Raw genomic sequence first — 24,693 nt, 5'->3', positions numbered from 1 at the left:
ATGTGTTTTGTATTCTGAAACCTCATTCCTATTGGTGGCCCATAGCTTGTTCCTAGAAATGGATGTCATTGGTCCCCTTCAGAATGAGGGACGGACAACAAAATTATTACTTAATAATACTCCTGTTAAAAAAAAAAGAGAGAAGTAAAGAAAAACAGAATTAAAGAAGGAAAGCCTTCTTATTTTATTCATAGAAATTAATATATAGATGTCATTGGGGAATTTTAGAATGTTGTAACCAAACTAATGCTATTTGGAAAAAAAATCTTTAATTCCAATTATGGGCCAATTTTCACTGGCCAAATTCTGGTTTACAAATGTGACAAAGCTTTTATATTAGAATGTAACCACTTTCTCATGAAGATTATTTTTGAACCACTTCTAACCAATTTCTTTTTTTTATTTGAAAAATTTTATTCAATTAATTTAGAATATTTTTCTATTGATACATGGTTCATGTTCTTTCCCTTCCCTCCTCCCAACACCGTCCCATAGCCTACATGCAATTCCACTGGGTTTTACATGTGTCATTGATCAAGACCTATTTCCATATTATTGGTATTTGTGTTAGGGTGACCATTTAGAGTCTGCATCCCCAATCATATCCCCATCAAACCATGTGATCAAGCAGTTGTTTTTCTTCTGCATTTCTGCTCCCACAGTTCTTTCTCTGGATGTGGATAGTGTTCTTTCTCTTAAGTCCCTCAGAGTTGTCCTGGATCATTGCATTGCTGCTAGTAGGGAAGTCCATTATATTCGATTGTGCCACAGTGTATCCATCTCTGTGTATAAGGTTCTCCTTTCTAACCAATTTCTGATGCTTATTTTGCCAACCTCTTTCTTTTAGGTATTTCAAGTAGCATATATCATCATCAAAGCTGCTAATTCTCCTCGTCCAGGGAATTGGATTTTGGAACGATCTATAGACGGAATACATTTCTCTCCATGGCAGTATTATGCAATTAGTGACACAGATTGTTTGGTTCAATACAATATAACTCCACGATTGGGACCTCCTACATATAAGAAAGACGATGAAGTCATCTGCACTTCGTATTATTCTAAATTGGTGCCTCTTGAACATGGCGAGGTGAGTTTATATATTTTTCTCAGATGTTCATAAATAAGATGTTAGAAACAGCCATCCCCAAAAGCTAATGTTTTTAAATACTCAAAATGGATCCCATTACTTTGCTTCTTTCGGTGATCTTTTTAAACGGAAAAAGAAAAGAGAAAATCTTTCAGACTTTTTTGATAATACTCTTTAGAATGGTGGCTTTTCCCTTAGGACTGCCATTCACAAATTACTTCCAAAGGGCAACTTGTTACAATATTCAAGAAAGAACTAAATTACTTAGAAGAAAGTTAAATCCTAATTTCACACACACATGCATATTTGACATTATAAAATGTGGTCACATGTTCATAAGATAGCTGAAAATGAAGCATGGTAGCATTTTGGCTCTGGAAGGATCCAGAGTGCATATGCTCTGCTTTAAAGTCAAGTTTTAATTAAAAATGATTCATTTTTTAGAAGCACCTGGGTCTGGTGAGTTAAAACTACAGAAAACTGTCTGAAGCGTACATCACAGCTGAAACTCTGCACCAGTCCCTTGACACTGTTTCAAGAATGAGCCTAATTAAAAGAGTACGACATTCTATGGGCTTAAAGGCAATTGTTGTCTTTTCCCCATCGCCATCTATTCATAGCCTTTACTAAATTATTTTAAAACATTATAGAAATCAGTGAAAAACCTGTGGTGGTTTCTCTTGTGGCTATTCTCATAGAAGAGAAGACAGATATGTTTAAAAAAGGGGAGGTTGTTAGGATGGAGGGGAGGTGGAGGGGGAGTCATTAGCAATGCTTTGCTAGTTGGGATGAATAACTTCAATGGATTAAAGACACATTTGCTTTCTTTCCATGTGCTTAATTGTTGCCTTTCCAAAATGCAGTTTCCTATTTCTGTCCCTCTTGGGGAGGTATATGTTGGGGTGTTTTGTGGGTAATTGATGCAATGACACTCTTATAAAGCTGATTTTATTGAGTAGATTAGATGATTGGTTTCCCATACATTAACTTGGTTGAAATGATATGATGTCAAAATGAAGAAACTAATGATATGATATGCTGAAAGTAGAGAACTAGCGCTTCTTAGAAGTTGAGGTCTCTTGCTTTATGTGTCTAGGGCTGTGTTGGTGAACCTATGACATGCATGCTGGACAGGGCTACTTCCTCCCCCTCTCCACACACTCCTGAGGTCATTTCTCACATGCCCTGCCCCTCTGCCCAGTAGCCAATGTAAGCACTTCCTCCCTCCTGTCTGGGGTAAGGGGCTGCTCACGTGCCTTGTGAGCGTGCAGTTTGGGCACTCAGTCTCTAAAAGGTTCACCATCACAGGTGTTATGAGCGAAATGGTGCTACTGGATAGGTTCTGAGAGAGAAATGGCCCAAGGTCCTCTGATGGTCTAAGGACCTAAGCTGAGTGAGGTGGGAAGCTTGGGTGGACACCGAGTTGTGGCAGTGAACACTGGTCCCACAAAATATATGAAGTTTAGCTGAATACACACACACACACCTCCCTTAACAGTGCCCAGGACTAAGTGATCAAGTGAGAAACTGTGAATTGAATCACATAATTTCTCTGAACCATTATCCTGGGTTTAACTTGATGGGCAATGCCTATGACTGCGATTTGATCTTGTTTGAGTAATCCTTTCCCCTTAGATCCAAAGAATATGGTAGTGAACTTTAGAATAATTACAGCATTCAGCTAGGTGAACTTTTAGGATTTAATTGTAACCAACTCAAGGGAAGGATCAGGGATTGAAGGAAGCAGGTGTTGGGTAACTCCACTATACTAAGGATGATCAGATTTGGCAATCACAGATTGGTCAGGTTGAGATTGTCTGCTGGAGAGGTTCCCCTCTCTGTGGCACTCAGGCCAGGCCGGGTACCTTTGGCCCTAACCAGGTGCATTGAGAATTGATGGTATTCTTCCTTGATAATAAATAATCAATGTACAGTACAGCTCTATCCAGAAGTTGAGGATGTGATAATTTGTGGAACAGGATACTGGTAACCTAAGCAGGTTGGTTGGCCTACCTACCCAGCCACCCAGGTCCCCTTCTCAGGAGTGAGAGAGCCTCCTGATCCAGTCCCTGCCTTTTATAGTCCTGGCAGCAATTGCTTTTTGCCCTCTGGCTCATGGCATCCAGGTTAGTTCTAAAACTGTTGGGTGTCACTCATCCTGTTATCCATTTTGCTTAGCAGAAATTGATGTTACACTGGTCTAAGGTTTAGTGGGTTGTTGTTGATCAATGATATCATTAGGTGATACCATGATTTGTTCATGAATTAGAATTGCCCAAAATATCAACTTTTCTCTCTTTCCAGAGCCATCCAAAGTCCAGTGGTAAGACAAAAGTCAGGATGACTGGTTTACTAGGGTCAATACATTATGTAAGGAATGATTTGTCTTTCTCTTCAGATTCATACGTCCTTGATTAATGGCAGGCCCGGTGCTGATGATCTCTCACCCACATTATTGAATTTTACATCAGCTCGATTTGTTCGTCTCTCCTTTCAGAAGATCAGAACTCTTAATGCTGATCTTATGACACTTAGTCGTCGTGATCCTAAAGATCTGGATCCTATTGTCACAAGGAGAGTAAGTACAGAAGATCCTTTTTCACTCTAGTGCTTTTTCTGGTTTAGTAAAAAAAAAAAATTATTTGATTTTGCTATTTCAAATTTATTTCAGGGAAGGTCAGTCAGTTTTAGCATTAATTATGGTGCCTACTCTGTGTCAGGCCCTGATGTAAGTGTTGGGGATGCAAATAAAAGTAAAAAACAGTCTTTGTCCTCAAGGAGCTCATAGACTAATGGAGATAAGACAACACACAAATCAATCAATCAAGTGCAACAGGGAAGCATTAAAGTTCAGGAGTACTGGAAAATGCTTCTTGCAGAGAGTAGGACTCTACCTGAAACTTGAAGGAAGCCAGAGAAATTAGGAGGCAAAGATGGGGAAGAGGAAGGGAGTTCTAGGCATGGGGCACAGTCAGTGAAAATATTCAGTCAGGAAATGGTGTGTGGAGTGTGAAGGGAGGTCCTGTCATTGTGTCATAAACTACATGGAGGGGAGTGAGGTATAAAAATACTGCAGAGTTAATAGGGAACAGTTATGAAGGGCCTTATGAAGGGTTTTATATTTGATCCTAGACACAATAGAGAGCCACTGGAATTTATTGAATAAGCTGGTGATATGATCAGACCTGTAATGACTTTGGCAACTGACTAGAGTATGAATTGGAGTGGGAAGAGACTTGAGGCAGGCAGATTCACCAGCAGGCTCTTTTGGGTGTCCAAGTTTGAGGTGAGAAAAGGTTTCTGTTCCAGTGTGGTGGCAGTGTCAGAGGAGAGGAGGGAGCTTATCCAAGAGATGTTAAGAAGGTAGAAATGATCTGACCCCAGACACTATCTAGCTGTGTGACCCGTGGCAAGTCACTTAGCTCCCATTGCCTAATCATTGATTCTAAGAGTGAAGGTATGGGTTTAAAAAAAAAAAAGAGGTAGATATGATAGGAGTTCACACTTGAATGGATGTGGGATGTGACAAAGAGTAAAGAGTTGACAGTAATACCTCGGGTTAAAGGACTGGGTGTCTGGGAGAATGAGCCCCTTGACAGAAAAAGGTAAGTTAAGAAGAAGGGAGAGATGTGAATTTTCAGTTTCTGACATGTTGGATTTAAAATGTTAATGGGACATCCATTTCTAGATGAAGATTATAATAAAGTAAAATATTTCTTCAGTAAAAGATGGCACTGCTTACTGAATCTCTAGTTTTAATTGAACCTCCTCGCTAGAAAAGATTTAAAACTATTATCTTAGTCTCACTGATATTATGTGTAGTAACTCTACTAACCAGACATAAATGCCATTTACTGTATGGTGAATTAGAAAAAGATGTATAATACACAGTTGTTCATGGAACAAGCATCCCAGGGAATTGGGTAACTTCAGTTATGCTATTTTATATTATGATGAATCATGTAGTTTGGTGACTTTTACTTCATTTAAACCAGGATCAATAGCAGTTTTGAGGGGGGCACAATTTATAAAATAGAGTGAACAGCATTATTCAAAAACTGTCTTTAGTTTCTATGAATAAGACTTTTTAAGTAACATGACTTTAATGAGAAGTTTTAAACCTTTCTTACCGAATGAAAAAAATGTAATGGCAATATATTTTCTAACTTTATTTTTTCTTAGTATTACTACTCTATAAAAGATATTTCCATTGGAGGAATGTGTATTTGCTATGGTCATGCTAATAGCTGTCCATTGGATGCAACTAAAAAGGTAAGATGGAATATCTAACACTTCAATGAAACAACAGAGAAATACTAACTTTTTATCTGTAAAGAACCATTCCTTTTACTATTAAAAGGTGGCATCATTTAACGCAAGATGTACATTCCATTGTCTGTTAATTTATTTTTTTCAGTTTTATTGCTGATGTTTCAGTTAGTCATTTCCTGATAGTGCCACCCGCATCTTCTATGATGAACACTTCCTTGTAACAAAGAAAAGTAATGAAACAAAACTTAACAAAATGTTGACCCTGGCTGTGGCATATGAAGCATTTTATCCCCATAGTCTCACCTTCTCTGCTGAAAGGAGGAAATGATATTTGATCATCTCTTTTTCTAGACTCAGAACTGATTATTGTTATAAATGATCAGCAATTGAATCTGTGTCACCTACATATTAAGAAAGCTAATATTTATGTGGCTCTATAAGGCCTTTGTAAAGCACTTTATATTGTCTCATTTGATAAGATGCTATTATTATCCCCATTTTATAGCTAGAGAAACTGAGGCTAGGAGGATAAGTATTTTGCCCAGGGTCACACATTATAGTAAGTGTCTCTGGAGGCATTTGATTTCTTTTTGACTCTTTAAATTCACCACCTTTATCCAGTATCTCATGCTATTAGTATTATTTTCATTTGCATTTTTGTAGTCACAGTGTATGTTATATTCCATTTCTTTGCTCAGTATTAGTTCATGCAGTTCTTAATTCTTTTCTCTGAATTCCTCAGTCATCATTTCCTTTGGCACAGAAATTCATTATGAAACTTGACTACTCTTTTGTTTAGCTATTTAGCCAATCAACAGGCATCCACTTTTTTCTCTCTTTTTTTTTGCTACTCTAAAAAGTACTATTATGAATAGATCATTATAGGTTACTTTTTTCTGTTGTTGGTGTGTTCTCAAGTGAAGTTATTATTAGATCAAAGGGTTTGATTAGCTAATATCACTACTATAAATTGGAATAGTTGTAAATTGGTTTAACATTCTGGAAAATAATTTTCAACACTTCACAAAACTGAAAACATTATTTAAATGATAAGTTATTATTGATGTGGCAGTGTCATACTCTGAGTGGAGCATGCAATTATTTAATTTTTATGTTAAAAATAATTTTGCATTTAATTTAGAAGCTAATATGTAAGTGTGAACATAATACATGTGGAGACAGCTGTGATAAATGTTGCCCAGGCTTTCATCAGCAGCTTTGGAAACCTGGGACTATTTCTTCTGGAAACACATGTGAAGGTAAATAAGTTAACAAAATAGAGTGTCGACCTCATTTGTAAACATTTTTTAAGTTTTCAGTTTTGCGATTAGTTCCTACCTAGTAGCTTTAACAAAACCTTTTAACCTCTACTATGATCCAAAGAGTTCCTAGAACTTAAAGTTGTCTATTGACAACTTTTTTACAGAAAAATCAAATTTTCAAATCTAGCCTCAGACAATTCCTAGCTGTGTGACCCTGCACAAGTCACTTAATCCCAATTTCCTAGCCCTTACCATTCTTCTGCCTTGGAATCATTACTTAATATATAGATTCTAAGACAAAAGAGGTAAAGTATTTTTTAAAATGAAATTTCATGTAAAACCCAGAGGAATTGTGTGTTGGCTATGGGAGACAGGTGGGAAGAGAATATGAATCATGGAACCTTGGAAAATTTTTCATAATTAGTCAATAAAAATAAATTAAAAATAAATAAAATAAAAATAAAAGTTAAATTTATGAGTCTCAAATATGTTTATAGACTTGAAACTTAAATATGACACAGTTTGATAACTGTTATATTTTTAATCTTTGTTAAAATGAGATACTCCAGACTGTAATATATTTTTCAGCCTAGAAATTAGATGGATCCATAACTATAAGTAATTGCAGTTAATTGAGGAGCCCTGGGGGGTAGGACTAGGGGCAGGGAGAAAATATTTCAAATGCAAGACAAAGTAAGTATTTTTTAATTGGTTCATTTCTCTTTCTTTTTTTTTTAATTTCTCTTTCTAGAATGCAACTGCCATAATAAAACCAAAGACTGTTACTATGATCAGAGTGTAGCTGATCAGAAGAAAAGTATGAATATTGCCGGCGAGTTCAAAGGTGGAGGAGTGTGTATTAATTGTCAACAAAATACTGCAGGAATTAATTGTGAAACTTGTGCTGATGGCTACTACAGGCCGCACACAGTAAGATTATGATATATTTCTTTCATTTTAGCTATTTTAGACTTTTTACTGAGGACTGAAATAGATAATCTAGACATTCAGCATCTATAAGAGAAAATCCAATCTTTCCCCAAGATTTTAATTTATACTGAATTGCCCTCGTTCTTCAGAGACTTGTTGTTGAGTTCGTTTGTCATATCTGATTTTTCGTGACCCCATTTGGTGTTTTCTAGACGAAGATACTATGACTTGCCATTTCTTTCTCCGGCTCATTTTACAAATGTAGAAACTGAGGCAAACAGGGTTTTTAAGACTTGGCTAGGCTAAGTCATAAAGCTAGGAAGTGTCTGAAGTCACCTCATCCTGACTTTTCCTGACCAACTCTAGCCACTGTACCACCTAGCTACTCTCTTCAGGGGACCACTTCCTTCTAAGTCTAGGTTAATTTCTCTTGTTCAAAGTTGCAGTGTTTAGATCTTACTAAATTAAATTGTAGAATTCTAGAAACTAAACATTGGAATGGATCTCAGAGCCCATCTAGTCACGTCCACACCTGAAAGAGAATCTGCTCATCCATACTTTAAGTCCTGAATTTGTAGGAGACCCAATTCTACTTGTTGCTAACTCATTGTTAGGAAGTTTTTCTTATCTAAATCAAGCTTACGTTTTAGAAACTTACCTCTTGTGTTTAGTTTTGTCATCTGGGAACCAACAGAATAAGAATAATCTTTCTTTCTATCTCACAAACTTATAAATAGTTGAAGAATAACGATCTAAGTCTATGCTTCTCTGTTAAGTTTAATATCCTTAGTTCCTTCAACTGAGCCTTCTATGTCAAGATCTACAGGTGAGTCAGTATCCTGGCCACCTTCTTCTGAATGCTCTTTCATTTATCAGTGTGCGCTTCCTAAAATTTGGCACCCAGAACAGAACACAATATTGCAGATGTGATCTGGATAGGTCAATATAAACTAGGTCAATCACTTCCCTAGATCCTGGAGTGCTATGTTTGTTCTCTTAGTTTTTCAGTCTGCAAAAGCACTCTGTTCACCAGCATTGAGTTTACAACTTACCCAAAATTCCAGATCCTTTTTTTTTCTTTTGTGATTCAAAATATTTTATTTAATTAATTAATTTAGGATATTTTTCCATGGTTACATTATTTATGTTCTTTTCCTCCCTTCCTCCCACCCCCCTCCCATAGCCAACGAGTAGTTCCACTGGGTTTTACATGTCATTGCAGATCCTTTTCTGTGAGCTACATGTTGGCCATGTCTCCTTTCCCTTGGACTTTGGAATCCAAGCTTAAGACTTTATATTTATCTTAGTCTATATAATATTATTATATTGTATACATACCATGCTATATATATACTGTGTATAATATAGTATACATACCATGCTATATATATACTGTATTTCTGACTCACTTTCAAAAGAATAACTATGAAAGAACAGATTTGTCCAATAATGTGGCTTTTAAGCTGACACAAGTTGACACCTAAATTTCCTTAACAATGCTTCTTATAGCTCTGTATTCATAATGAATGCCATAGAGAAGTAAGTGGGATAATATTACTGAAAGGGCACTATAATGGAGTTAGCAGACCTGGTTCTGCTTATTACTTAAGTGATCTTGGGCAAATCATATTAACCTTTTTGGATTCATTTGTACAATAAGGGTTAGAGTTAGATGGCTTCCTAAGATTCTTTTAGCTCTAGATCTGTTATTAGGAAGAGAATGGAACTCACTGGGGCTGAAGAAAGAAAATAGCACTGGCGGTATAAAAGGATAATGTGTTGCCCTTGAACTTCATTGCTGTCATTCTCAAAGGGTAGGCTTGAACATCAATCTTCCTTGCTATTGGATATGCTATAGAGTATAGAGTATACACTAAATTACCTACCTCCTTGTAATGAGCAAAAAGCAAAAGATTTAAAAAATATATTGTTTATATGTATAATCTATATCATATTCTCTGCCTTTTTGGGGAGGAGAGGGAGAGAGAGAATATGAATTGCAACATAACAGAAAATGAATTGATATGTAATCTGGAAAAATGTTTTTTAAATTATTTCTCTGGAAGAGAAAAGAATGTGGGTCTCATTAGACATGGGTTTGGAATCTATCTCTAATTCACTAACTGCAACCAGAGACAAGTAACCTAACATTTTTTAAACCTCAGTTATTTGGAAAATAAAGGTAGGAATATAATACCTCTTGGGGGGTTATTATATTAGTGACAGGTGGTGCTTGGAAAATTGTACTTTAAAAAGCATTGATTTCATCTGTGAATAGTATTCTATCCACTAGCACAGATCTCTAATCCCTCGTGATTTAGTAGAAAGTGTTTAGGACTTATTAACCTTGAAAAATGGGTCACCATGCAATAACCCTGGAAAAATTGGTCTTTCGGTCTTAATTAAAATGGTCCTCAAGTGATAGTTTCTTACTGGGCTTATAGCCAAAGCTCTTTCTGCTCGGTGTAGGACCTGTCAGATTGTGTCCCAAAAGCCTAGCCTTCCAAAACCAAAGGTCACTCACCTCCAGCTCATTATGAGGCATTAAAAGTTTGCATCATAAGACAATATGAATATGGACTATTATAACTATTATCATAAAATATTATGATTATTCTAATTATGGTATGATCATAATGATTATAGTTATAATTGTTATAATAATCATATTGTAAAGAGACAAACATTCCTAGAAACTAGTTTTGGGGTAAGAAAATCAATTTATTGATTAGGCTAGCATTAACCAATAAATTAATTGATTATGATCTCTCCTGGTGCTCAAAGACCAGGAAGCCTCCTTACACAGATCCATGAAGAGGCAATTTGAGAGCTCATTATTCAGACCCTCACTTGGACCTCCCAATTTAATTCTAATTGGAGATGATCCATCAAATTGGTGGTGATCCATCAAAATGCTCAACTCTGATACCCTGGTATATGGTGGTTAGTCATTTGTTGTTTGTCTGCTGGGGAGAAAGGATTGAGCTCTGCCCAATCATAATTGACTCCTACAATGATTCTTAAAGAAAGAGTCAAGGACTCAATTGTGCTACATGGAGGTGCATCTAGAGTAAGACATCTCACAATCTCATTTGCCTATTTATTCTATGATGGAAGAAGTTCTTTGGATGGGACATAAAGGAATAAGTACAGAGGCTGAGGGGACTGATTTGAATTTCTAATTCAAAACCCAAATATGAAAAATAATTCATTATATATTAAAAATAAATCCTCAGTAATAAGATTAATAGCGCAGCAAGGTACTGCAGTGAAGAGAATGCTGGGGCTGGAGTCAAGAAGTGTCATCTTCCCAAGTTCAAATCTAACCTCAGACACAGCTGTGTGACCCTGGGTACTTATTTGCCTCAGTTTCCTCATCTAGAAAATGAGCAGGAGAAGGAAGGGACAAATGACTAAAGTCTTTGCCAAGAAAATCCCAGATGGGGTCACTAAGAGTTAGATGCAACTGAAGCAACTCAACCAAAACAACAAACATCATAAAATGTCATGAGTTATTCTCGTAATCAATAGTCTCATGATATAATCATTGTTCTTGTAATTGTTATAATAATCATATTATAATGTGATTATTATGAGGCAGTGAGATGATACAGTGGGGAAAGAGTGTACTGGTCCTGAAGTTAAGAAGACCTGAGCTCAAATCCTGACTCATGCTTACTGTTGTAATTATTCCCAATTTGCAGATTAGAAAAATGAAGCCTGGAAAGTCTTTTTATGGTTCCTCAGTAAATGCTAGAATTGGGATTTGAACCTGTCTTTTATTTGGCTTATTATCAATTCTACTGTTATTCATTACAATGACTCCTCTAGGAGAATGGAAGCTAACATTTCTTCTTATTTCAGGTTTCTCCTAGAGACGAATACCCATGTCGCCCATGTAATTGTGATCCTTGGGGTTCCCTCAGTTCAGTTTGTACTAAGGAAGATGGCCTCCAGAATGATGGTAAGTGCTTTGGTTGTGAGTGTGTTCATGCTTTTTGTTTTCCTTTGCTTACTTATTTAGACCTGATTTTTCCAGATGTTTATATGCTGTGCAAGTTCATCAATGTGACATTTTCGTAGTATGTCTATGATAATGTACAGAAAGCATTTTTAAAGGGGGGAAAATGCTATAAAACCACATAGGAACTTAGAATTAATAACATGTCCATTTAATATCCTCTAAGAAGCTAAAAATGTTTGGAAAATATCATCTCACAAAGCCCCCCAGCATTCCTATTAAAATGATAAATGTCCATCATTTCCATTCTTCAAGTGAGGGGGGGAAACCAAACCACCAAATGCAAGGTCAGTTACTCGAGAAAGTGTGCATAGTGAGGCAGCATTCAAACGAAGAGACAGTCAAGAATTTCCCGTGAACCAATTAGTTTTTCTGTTTCCTCATGGACATTCGAAATAAAATTGGGATTTTGTGTTAACTCACATGGCATGCAATGTGGCCATGGAGAATCCTGCCAGCCAAGCAGTGTGCTGCATTGGGGTCGTTCTCTCCCTGTGTTGTGCCGTTTTGATCTCTTCTTATGACTGCTTGTTGCTTCACTATCGAGCTTCTCCATTTCTCTCTTTTAAGGGAACTTGGCTGGCCAGTGCCAATGTAAAGAAGGTTATATAGGGCAACAATGCGATCGTTGTCAGTTTGGTTACAAAGGCTATCCTCTATGTTCTCAATGTACTTGCAATGAGGCTGGAAGCGTAAGTGATTTATGCGATGAGCCTTGTCTTTGTAAGGTAAGAAATACTGATTTTTCCTTTGCTTTTCCTAGGAAAAGACATATATTTTTTTTCTGGTGTAATCAAATAATGACTGATGAGAGAGTAGAAGTCTTCTGTATAGGAATGTACCATGTTTTGCAAAATTAGGACACAAATGCCCTGGCCAAAATTATTTTAGTAGGTGCTGGGTTATGAGTTAATGGACTTTAGTGTAGCCTGATGAGAAATCAGTAAACTTGCTGTCAAACCCTTCAGCATCTCATGGCCAGTCCTCCTGGAACCACTCAGACAATAATATGTACTAAATATATACTATGTGCCTGGCACTGTTCTGAATCCTAGAGACGACAAAAGAAATATAAAAAGAAAGAAAGATAAAAACATGGTTTTTGCCTTCAAGGAGCTCTCTTTCTAACAGAGGACACAACATGAAAATAATTACGTATACTTAAGATATATAGTCAACTGACATTTATCAAGTGCCCACTAAGTTCCAGGTTCTAGGTGCTAGAGATGCAAAGAAAGGATAAAATAGCAATCAAGAACCGACAATCTAAATGGGGGAAATCATGTGCAAGCCTGGCAATGCAATGGATAAAGTGTCAAGCTTGGAGTTAGGGAGACCTAAATTAAAATCCAGGCTTATAGAAGACAGCTCAGACCTATAGATGGGGAGGGTCCTGGGTTCAAATATAGCCTTAGATACTTCCTAACGGTGTGAATCCTGGGCAAATCATTTGAACTCCATTGCCTAGTCCTTACCACTCTTCTGCCTTGGAACCAATGCACAGTATGGATTCCAAGACAGAAGATAAGGGTTAAAAAAAGAAATCTAGTTTCACATATTTGCTAGCTGTGTATGCCCTGGGCAAGTCAATTAACTTCTGTCTGACTCAATTCCCTCATCTGTAAAATGGAGATAATAATAACCTCTATGTTCCCAAAGAAGTTGTGAGGATCAAATGACATAATTGAAAAGCACTAAGTGCAGTACCTAGGTACATAGTAAGCACTGTCTACTTTTAGCCATTATTATTATTGATATATACAAACAAGGTTTATATAAGCTAAACTGGGAAGAAACAGAAGATCATCTTAGAGAAGAAAGAACTGGGAGTAGGAGGAATGGGAAAAGGCTTCCCTTACGATGCCAGGACTTTGTCCTTCATACTGAGAAGTTAGATTTTAGGGACATGTTATAGATTCTTTGTCTGAGCACAGCAAATTATAAGTGCTGAAGATTATAAGACCAACTGAATTTCTAAAAATATTAGTCTTTTTAGAAATGCTTTCTAGCAGAAAGTAAACAGGAACAGGGTTATTGTGAAGAAATTACTTTATAAATCTTAAAACTCCATTTGTTGTTGTTTTTTACATTAAGTTTATTTATTCATTTTATTTAGGGTGTTTTTTCATGATTCATATTCTTTCCCTCTCCTCCTCCCATAGCCAAGCCAATGAGCAATTCTACTGGTTTTACATGTGTCATTGATCAAGACTTATTTCTATATTATTAATGTTTGCTCTAGGGTGATTGTAAAACTCCATTTGTGGATGGCTGCTGTTACACCATAAAGTATTTGTGAGCAGGGAGATGTCCCTGGGTGTTAATAATGGTTCTTGCCAGTGAAATGAAGCTCTGATAGTTCCTACTAAGTAGGAAAGGCCTTGAGGATGACCCTGAAGGTGGACTGGATGTGTATTGTGCATGGACCCAACCTAGCTAAGTCAGAAAGATTCATCACCAAATTGATCCTGCCTATGGCATGAGGGGAATACTATAATTCTTTAAAGATAATTTACTAAGTTGTAGAGGGTCTCTTCTGAAATGCCAACCTATCTGCTTCTTCTGTACCTGTTTTTTGCTAAAGAAGACTTGTGCTGACTTACAGGAAAATGTGGAAGGAGACAGGTGTGATGTCTGCAAGGCGGGCTCATTTAATCTAAACAAAGACAACCCTGAGGGATGTACGGAATGCTTTTGTTTCGGCGTTTCTGATGTATGTGATAGCCTTTTCTGGCCTGTGTCCGAGGTATGATTCTATGCCCATGAACTTAAGCATTACTAAAGTGATCACATTAAATATAAAAGGAGATAGGCATTGAAATACTTAACAATCAGGCCAATATCATCAACCATGATTCCAGGGAACTGATGTTAAAGAATACTATTCACCTGTTTCTTGAGAGGTTATAGATTAATATGTAGAAATAGATATCCATTTTTGGACATAGCCAATTGGGAATTTTTTTTAATCATGCTTATTTGTTGTTACAAGCTTTACGAATTTTTTCTCTTCATTATTTTGAGTTGTGGGTGATGAGCAGGAAAAAAAATAAATGCTTGCTAATTTAATAAAACCTAACTTAAAAAGAAAAATAAGACTAATATCTTCCAAATATTATAAGTGGAATGATTTATGGACACAGGATAGATCATATTTTTTTCAATTTGGAACCATCTCTGTGTGTCTATGTTCAGTTTCCAAATTATAGAGAACCTCTGTCCAAAAAATTATTTTGGAGATCAAGTTTTTTAAAAAATATTTTTTCTAATTTACTTGGAATAGTTTTTAACATTCTTTTTCTAAAAATGTGAGTTCCAAATTCTTCCTCCTCTCCTTTTCCTCCCTTATCCCGGAGACAATAAACAATCTGATATAAGGTTTTATATGTGTGATCATGTAAAGCATTTCCATATAGGTTATGTTGTGGAAGAATACTCTTATAAAACATAAAAAAAGAAAAGAAAGTGAAAAATAGTATTCTTCAATCTTCAATCAGACTCCACCAGTTCTTTCTCTGAAAGTGTATAGCTTTTTTTTTTTCTGTGAGACTCTTGAAATTCTTTTAGATCATTGAACTGCTAAGAATAGTTAAGTTGTTTATAACTGATCACTGTACAGTAAGGAAAGAACCTGAGCAGTATTAAAAGGAAAGGGAAAGGGGGCTGTCTATCAGCAACATCAGAGAGCAAAGAGAAGCTCCTATGGCCACGCATTTGGAATGGTTTTTGGTTAAGAATTTAATAAATCAGGAATGCTGAGTTGAGGATGCTGACTTTTTGGTGTTTATTATTGGGACAGACATATTTTATTCAAGTTTTTAACAGTATTTCCTTAAAATTTCCTGATCTTTTTTTAACTCTTACAGCACATGACTATAAATTTGTGCAGGTTTTTGTTTGTTTTTATTATTTGTAATTGACTTTTCCTTACTTAGAGATAAATTCAGCCTACTCCTAGATTTGCAAACTCCCTGAGAGATGAAGAATATTGAGCGGGGAAAGAGAACACCTGGGTTTTCTTGCTGGTTCTGTCATTTAGTATATTTGAAAACTTTGGCAGATAGTACTAAACCTCCTCAGATCTCACTCTTCTCATCTCTGAAAGGAGGGGGATAGACTAGATATGCATTAAGGCCACTTGGAACTTTCAGTTTTTGAACTAACAACATCTAGTGTCACTTCCCATACCAATAGTCTATGTTTTGTTTTGCTTTGTTTTAAGGTGACTGAAATGCTTGGGTGGTTGGTCACTTTTACACCCAAAACAAAAAATGCCCCATCTCAGCAAGACCATTCAGATAGACCCGATCAATTTAGTACCAACGACATTGAGAACATCGAAGTGCCAGAATCGGAGGAGTATTACTGGTCAGCTCCACTGGCATATCTTGGAAATAAAGTAAGTTTGTAGATGGAAAGAATTCAAAAGATCAGCATTTCTTTGTGCAAATATAATTTTAGATATTTAGCATTACGCATTGTTTCCACCCATTCATATGCATGATGTCTATTATCAGAATCACTGGTGCCTTGAACAAAGGATATACCAGTACACAAAGAAAGAAGATGGAATGTTTTACTTTGCTCACCAAAAATGTCTGAAAATTTCTCACAGATTCACCTTAAGTTTTCTGCACAGGATCTATTTATTCTATTTTATGCTTTTCATTGTTTTAAAAATAAAGGCTTTTATATATAATTTTCCCCATTTTGTTATCGTACTATTTGGTTTGGGGTTTTTTTTTTAAGACCATTGGATTTGTAATCAGAAGATCTGGTCTCCATGCCCATAAGACCTTTTGAAAATCATTTCAATTTTCTGGACCTCACTCCTTATCTGTAAAATAAGTGGAGATTGGACCAATCCTCTACTTGATCCGCTCCTCCCTGCCCAAAGAATCTACATTATAATTAAATTTTTATTTCAAGTAAGTTTGATATGCACCATTTTGATTTTATAAAAGAGGGAATAAATCTAGTTTATAGACATAATATTAGAATATCCCAAAATTTTTAGTGCAGTTTTAGGTTTTAATAGTTTAATTGTTGGTGCAGCTATGTGGCTCAGTGGATGGAACACTAGGCCTGAAGTCAGAAGGGACCTGGGTTCAAATCTGGTCTCACACATTTCCTAGGTGTGTGAACGCTGGGCAAATCACTTAACCTCAAATACCTAGCCTTTACTGTTTTTTTGCCTTGGAACTGCAGAAGGGTTTGGGTTTAGTTTAATTGTTTCAAGCTTTCATCACTTAAAACTTCAGACTTTTGGAACACTGTCTGCGATTTGAAAGGTCAAGGAACCTTCAAGATTACCTTTATTACTTTAAATATATTTTTTAGTAAAAGTTGAGAAGTAGGGTGAAAATGTTGACATGTCTTTTTAAAGACTTGAGTTAAAGAGCATATCAGTTTTATTCATTGAAGTGTCTGTGGAATTCACTCCAAGAGATGTAAATTTAGTTTAATATTTCTGAGTATACACATTTAGACAATATATCATGGGTAAAAATCTTATCTGTACTACAGTTGATAATTTGATGTCTACTTATATGAGAGGCATGTGATACACGGAAAGGGTCCTGGTCTGAAAAAATGTGTGAATCCTGCCTCTAATACTTCTAGCTATATGATAGGACAGGGATAGGAATTATATTTGTGATTCCATTCGTGTAAAGAACTCCTTAATGAGTGAGCCCTCTCTACCAATTCAGGTGAGCAACTCCTCTACAATTTATGGTATTAAAATGTTGCCTAGTTGCTAAGTGGCGCCATATGCACAGAGTTAGGCCTGGAGTTAGGAAGTCTCATTTTCAGGTGTTCAAATCCAACATCAGACACTTCCTAGCTGGTGACTTAGGGCAAGTCATTCAATCCTGTTTACCTCAGTTTCTCATCTCAGTAAAATGAGCTAGAAAGGAAATGGCAAGCCACTCTAGTGTCTTTGCCAAGAAAACCTCAAATGGGATCATGACTGAAAAACAACTGCACAACAGAGCACTGATAGGTTCAGAGGCTTTGCCCGGTCAATATGTATGGATGTTTGAGATTTAAACAACCCAGGTCTTCTTGGCTTTGAGGCCAGCTCTCTACCTATTATGTTATAGCCTCTTTTAGTAATGTGACCAAGATAAATCACTTAATTCCTCTTCCAGGGCCATAATTTCCCCATTAGTAAAATAAGTATAATCATACAGATATTCCTTACCTCACAGAATTATGAAGACAGTAAGAAATTATACTTAAAATTTATTCTGGAGACCATATATCACTATAAAAACACAAATCAGGGCAGCTGGGTAGCTCAGTGGAGTGAGAATCAGGCCTAGAGACAGGAGGTCCTAGGTTCAAACCCGGCCTCAGCCACTTCCCAGCTGTGTGACCCTGGGCAAGTCACTTGACCCCCATTGCCCACCCTTACCAATCTTCCACCTATGAGACAATACACCGAAGTACAAGGGTTTAAAAAAAAAGAAAGAAAAAAACACAAATCATTATTATTGTGATTCTTATTGTTCATAATATACAGAATTATCCTGAGATTATTCCAGACTTTCTGATGAGTTTTCAGCTTGTGCTTTGAAGTATCATTGTGGCTGAGATTACTACTCACCCCCCAAAATGCTCATTGTGTTTTGAATATTTCTGTTTCAGTTGACTGCCTTTGGTAGAAACCTAAAATATGCTATGTCTTCTGATGATCCAGAGAAAATTGAGGATGATACTCCCTTAGTGTCTCATGCACATGTTATTATCAAGGTAACTTTTATGGATTTCTTTTTTGGGGAAATTCTGGCAGGAGGGTATCTTCCAAGTTAAAAATGGCCCAGTTTGAGTTCTAAAGGGTGGGGAGAGGTAAGTGGTCACTAGGGAGGGCTTTCCCTCTGTTGGACTCTTGTAAGTCATGGGATCATTCTGGGAATGTTTTCTTTGATCCATGATTTTCTAAGGTGCAAATTAGGTCATCTATTCCTTAGAATTCAATTCAGGACAAAGAAGCTATGAGGACCTTTCAAAGAAGCTATGAGGACTAAAAAGGGGGGCAGGGTCTTGTGTCAGCCTTTCAGTGATAGTGACTCCTTATTTTTCTCTTTTTCTGGTGTCTACTGTCCCTACTTAAAGGAACTAATTCTAGCTCTTAGGCAGCAGTAGAATTCCCGCTTTTTAATTATTCCCTTTTACATTCTTCATCTTGTTTTCCTTCATGTAATCTGCTCCAGTCATAGTAGACTGACTTACCCACTCACAGTTCCATGAAAAACCAACAGTACTTCTATAGTTTTGCTCAGCCTTATGCCCAGAATTCCTTTCCTGCCCATCCCTGCCTGTTAGTATCATGAAGCACCATGGTAGTAAGGAAAATGTGGTTTCAAATCTTGCTTCTAAACATTACCAGCTGAGTGAGTTGAAGCCAGTCACTTTAACTCTGAGTTTTAATTTCCTCATCTGTAAAATGGGCATATTAATAGCAAATATCTACCTCAAAAGATTGTTGTATCAAATGAAATAATGTAAACCTTACAGCACTATATAAATGTGCTACATATATAAATTAGATAACTATATAAATGTGCTTATATATAAATTATTTTACTGTACTCATTTGTTTAAGACTCAGTTAAAATGTCACCTTTACCATGAATGTATTCCCCAAACCCTGGCTACAGTGATCTTTGCAAGCCTTGAAAAGAACTTAACTGTAGTGAAACTTGTGCCTGGGAATTTCAGAGATCATGATATTAAAAAAAGAAATAGACTACGACCAGTTGATGACTGGACTTTTCTTCCTAGGAATTGTGGGTAGTACATTTTATCTGGCAGCTAAGTGGCACAGTGAAATAGAGTGCTGGATCTGGAGTCAGGAAGACTCATGGTCAAATCTGGCCTCAGACACTTACTAGCTGGGTGACCCTGGACAAGCCACTTAACCCCATTTGTCTCAGTTCCTCATAAATGAGTTAGAGAAGGAAATAGCAAACCACTCCAATGTCTTTGCCAAGAAAACCTCAAATGGAGTCATGAATTGTTGGGCATGGCTGAACAACAACAAAGTACTATATATATATATATGCATATATATCAATACATTTAATATGTTTGTGTATATATATATATTCATTCTATCTAATAAGAAGTGGACATATCAAATATATATATTCCACCTAGCAAGATGCATATATAGATTGAATATATAATCAACTGATAAACAGTCTAGTAAGATATATATATATATACACATGAATGTGTGTGTATATATGTTCATGAAATATGTGTGTTCATAAATATAAGTAAATAATAAGCCCTAGGACCTGACCTTGGGAAGCTTTCAGTCTAGTGAAGAAAGGGGGAGAGAGAGAGATCTCTCTCATATCATATCATATATCTCATATCTAGAGAGATATCAAATCTTTCTAGACAGTCATAGCTCTATCTCTATCTCATTGTTTTGCCTTGTTATATTTTCTCTTGGCCATCCAACTGGATCTTTGAGAGATATATCTCTATTTTTATATATCTATCTCTAGTGAGAGAGCTATTTCAGTGTAAAAAGAAAAATATAGACATATACATATCCACATCTCTCATTCTCTCTCTCTGTCTTTCACATTCTCTATCTTATTCTCTTTTTCTTTCATTCTCTCTCATTCTCTCTCTCTGTTTCTCTCTCACATTCTCTCTCTCTGATTCTCTCTGATTCTCTCATTCTCTCTCTCATTCTCTTTCTCTCTCTCTGTATATATATATATATATATATATATATATATATATATATATACATACACACACAAATGAAATCTCTCTGACCAAAAGCTCCTAAAGTTTGATCCTGTGCTTATTTTTCCTTGTATTTCCCCTAGACCTTAGCATAGTGCTTTCCTAATAGTAGATGCTTTATTAATGGTGTCATGTCCCCCAGATTCTAAATCAGTTTGTATCCTGCCCAGTACCTCATTCTTTATATCCAATCAATAGCTAATTCATATTGATTTTATGTCTACAATATCTTTCATATCCAACACCTCTTCCTCTCTACTTACTACATCTGACTTAGGGTAGATTCTATCTCCCTTTTTCCCCCATCGCATTCTACTTTTAATTGTACTTGCTTTGCTTGCTATATGTCATATCTTCCCTTTTAGATTTTAAAGATCATTATGGGTTTGTGGGGTTTTTTTATCTTCTTATCCCTCAGTATGATCCTTGGGGGTCAAGGAACCATTTTTGCCTTCCCTTTTACCCCCCCCCCCACCAAATTTAGCATAGTGCCTGGCACATAGTAAGTGCCAATAAATGTTTGTTGAATTGACTGAAGGATAAAAAGGAAATTACTATTTTCCAAGAGATTTTGGGCCAGGGGTCCGGTCATAGACATTCTCACTTCAGGATGAACCTAAGTTTAACTTTGTTGAGGGGTGGGGTTTTAATATAAAAACTGACTTTATCTTTAGGTACCAACTACATTCTTCTCCTATTTGTACATTGCAGGGGAATGGCATCACTATAAGTACAAAGACTAAGGGCATTGTCAAGCTTTTTGAAAAGAACTTAAATGTAGTGAAACTTGTGCCTGAGAACTTCAGGGATCACAATACTAAAAAAGAAATAGACCGGGACAAGTTAATGACCGTCTTGGCCAATGTGACCCAACTTTTGATCAAGGCTAATGTTAATAAAGTAAAGAAGGCACTAAATAGGTATGTATTGAAAAAGAAGTAAAGTCTTACATTTTGTGCACTTTGCCTATAATTAATTTTAAAAAACACTGTCTTTGCTAATGGTTATATATCTTAAAACTCAGGAATGGGGAAAAATGGGAAAATTTCCTCTGTAGTCCTAGCACAAACACATTGGGATTAGGGTTGCCCTAATAGTTTAGAATATACCAGTGTAGACAATTTCTATCAGAAATGGAAGTTATTCCCAAGGAGGGAATTAAAGAAAAACAAATCATAAAATATTATTATGATAGAAATGGACTTAATAAACAAAGAAGATGGGCAGCTAGGTGGCTTAGTGGATGGAGAGCCAGACCTAGAGATAGGAAGGTTCTGGGTTCAAATTTGATTTTGGACACTTCCTTAGCTATATGGTCCTGGGCAAATAAATCACTTAACCCCAATTGCTTAGCCCTTACAGCTTTTCTGCCTTGGAACCAATACTATTATCAATTATAAGATATAAGGTAAGGGTTAAAAATAATAACAAAGAAGACCTTGAAAGATAGCTGTTCAGGAAATAAGCAAATTAACAATCACCTAGGCTAGATTTTATAGTAGGTCACTAATCTTGTAGTTTTGCCCTTACTTTATTTTCTTAGCATTCAACTGGAACTTTGAGACAGCACAATTTCATAGAAGGCCCAGCTGAATCTAAAAGAGAAGGTGACCTAGCTATGTGACCCTGGACAAGTCATTTAACCCCCACTGTTCTCCTGCCTTGGAACCAATACACAATATTGATTCTAAAAGAGAAAGTAAAGAAGGTTTTAAAAAAGAGAAAGAAGTTAGACACAACTTAGGCATATAAAATAAATAATCAAATAATGATTATACTTTTTCCAGGTGGGGAGGTAGCGTAGAGAAGTGATACTGCAAATGATGATTTTTCAGCGTGCTTCATAGTATCTTCACTACCTTCTTATAGCTTTTATGAGAAGAATTTCTTTGGGATGGGGATGGGGCTAGGTTCTAGGGATTTAGTGCCTATGGTCAGAAAACTTTCATTCACTTAGGAAGTAATACTGATATCAACACCTTTTATTGGAAATGGGATTATTTTTCCCACTTTTTAATTATGATAAATGTTTATTTTTTTCAAGATCACATATCAATACAATTTTTCAGTATTCATTTTTTTGATGGGAAATAGGGTTATTTTCTAAGAATAGTAATCCTGAGGTAGGGAAGGTGGTTCAATGGATTAAGAGCCAGGCCTAGAGTTAGAATTCCCAAGTTCAAATTTGGCCTCAGACATTTCCTAACTAGGCAAATCCTAGGCAAGTCACTTAACTCCCATTGCCTAGCCCTTATCATTTTTCTGCCTTGAAACCAGTACATAAGAAGGTGGTAAGAGTTTAAAAGAAAAAAGAAAAACTTCATAGATTCATGAAGTCATACTTGACATTAACACCTTTTATTGGAAATAAGGGTTGTTGTTGTTTTTATTTAAGGCTAATACTCTCAATTACTGTGTTAAAAATTAAGTTAAGAAAATCAACATGAATTCATGTCTTCATGGTTTGTTTGTTTTTTTTTTTTTTTTACAGATTAATTTCTGTGACTTTGGAAACTGCAAACCCAAATGCTATCAATCCTGAGCTGGCTAGGGATGCAGAGCATTGTGAATGCCCTCAAGGGTATACTGGGATCTCCTGTGAGGTAGGTAATCTTCCTCATCACTTCCTTCTTTTTTTTTTTTTTTTGTCTTCATTCTTCTCCCTCAGCTATGAGAGTTGAATATAAGTAAGCTATACATTCGATATATGTGGTATTTTGGCAAAGGTTTAGCTTTCTTACTCCATCCCACCCTACATCAGCCTATTGGCATTATTATTTTTCTTTAACCCTTACCTTCCACCTTAAAATCAGTGCCATGTGTTGGTTCCAAGGCAGAAGAGTAGCAAAGGCTAGGCAATGGGGGCTAAGTAACTTGTCTTGCTTCACAAAACTTAAGAAGTATCTGAGGCCAGATTTGAATGCAGGACCCTCCCATCTCTCGACCTGGCAATTGTAAAATTAAAAATCAAATATCCAAATACTCCAAGTATTATATTTTATAAAGTTTATTAATAATAACTAAAATAAAAAGCTAGAGTAAAAAGGGTGCTAACCCAGCCACAGTCACAAAAGAAGAGAGCGAGAGGCAGAGTTACACCAAACTTATAAACATTCTGTAAGGACCCAAACGTGGGGATGAAGGGAAAGGGATGCTGGGAGATGAAGTCCAAGGGTACAGGATTTCGAATTAATATACTCTCAATCCACTGAGCCCCCAACTATACAATTTTAAGACTTCTGAGGTAGGTCAGAGATCATCTAGTCCAAGTTCAATACCTTAATTTTATGGATGAAGAAACTTCCCTGCTCTGAGTCAAGAAGAAGGTATACATAACAGATGACCCCAAGGCTTGTCCCCATGACTAGTCCAGTATCTAGCTTCTTTTGTTTTTCCACTTCATAGGTCTTGAGTCAAATTGTTGGACTTTGTGTCTCCCTGCAGCCCCCATCACTGGGGAGCCAACAGCTGCCCTGCATTAAGCCAAACTTCTTCCTTAGTAGAAAAGATCAAATCAGACCCTGGAATACAAGTAGAGCAGATTGCCCCTTGGCAATCTCTACTCTGGGACAGGATCTCCTCTGAAACTCCTGCTTCAGTTTGTTTATTTGGCTTTTTAATCTCTGCTTGCAGCCTTGAATATGCCCCTAGGCACATTGGTTGTGCTTATTATTTTTTCCTGGCTTTGATAAAGTTCTGGATCTTACCCAGCCCCTCTTGTCCCATTGATACTAATCAATGACCTGGGGAGCATCCAGCTCCCCCTCCCTTCTGGAGGCAGCCTTAAGGTGATCAGATGTCATACACCACACCCCTGAAAACTGCTTTCCTTCTTGACTGTTCATTTTACTTCAAGTTGATAATAGATGCTCTTGAGAATTATCCGATTTGTAACTGCCTAGCCTTGATCTCTCCTATCAGCTAAGTTTGCTGATAATTACCAACATGTTAAAAATGTTATTTAAAATACAATCTCTCAGGGACTCTCCCAATAAAATCTCTTGCCTAATACAACTTCTAAGTCCTGGTTGTTCTTTTTTATTTTTATACTTTTCTTTCTGTCCTAGTCACAACTTAAGACAGAAGGGCAAAGGCTAGGCAAGTGGAGTTAAGTGACTTGCCCAGGGTCACACAGCTAGGAAGCATTTTTAGGTCAGATTTGAACTCAGAACCTCCATGTCTCTAGGTTTGGCTCTCAATCCACTGAACCACCTAGATGGCCTCATCCTGGTTATTCTTTTTTTTTTTTCTTTTTTTTAAAACCCTTAACTTCTGTGTATTGGCTCCTAGGTGGAAGGAGTGGTAAAGGGTGAGCAATGGGGGGAGTCAAGTGACTTGCCCAGGGT

General features: G+C 36.5%; 1 protein-coding gene across 1 annotated transcript in view; it reads left to right on the top strand.

Moving 5' to 3' along the window:
• The window catches only part of LAMA1 (laminin subunit alpha 1), a 143,409-nt gene that overhangs the window by 45,522 nt on the left and 73,194 nt on the right, over window positions 1-24,693 (top strand). Inside the window, exons 4-15 of the mRNA XM_044658067.1 lie at window positions 848-1,090; window positions 3,489-3,668; window positions 5,273-5,362; window positions 6,504-6,621; window positions 7,376-7,554; window positions 11,419-11,518; window positions 12,146-12,303; window positions 14,181-14,321; window positions 15,798-15,974; window positions 18,227-18,331; window positions 21,059-21,267; window positions 22,839-22,950. Of these exons, the coding sequence (XP_044514002.1) occupies window positions 848-1,090; window positions 3,489-3,668; window positions 5,273-5,362; window positions 6,504-6,621; window positions 7,376-7,554; window positions 11,419-11,518; window positions 12,146-12,303; window positions 14,181-14,321; window positions 15,798-15,974; window positions 18,227-18,331; window positions 21,059-21,267; window positions 22,839-22,950 (1,812 nt within the window). The remainder of the gene's footprint in view (window positions 1-847; window positions 1,091-3,488; window positions 3,669-5,272; window positions 5,363-6,503; window positions 6,622-7,375; window positions 7,555-11,418; window positions 11,519-12,145; window positions 12,304-14,180; window positions 14,322-15,797; window positions 15,975-18,226; window positions 18,332-21,058; window positions 21,268-22,838; window positions 22,951-24,693) is intronic.

The sequence above is a fragment of the Gracilinanus agilis genome, chromosome 1 (genome assembly GCF_016433145.1).
Source record: "Gracilinanus agilis isolate LMUSP501 chromosome 1, AgileGrace, whole genome shotgun sequence".
NCBI lineage: Eukaryota > Metazoa > Chordata > Mammalia > Didelphimorphia > Didelphidae > Gracilinanus > Gracilinanus agilis.
This window is presented reverse-complemented; position numbering and strand designations above follow the sequence as displayed.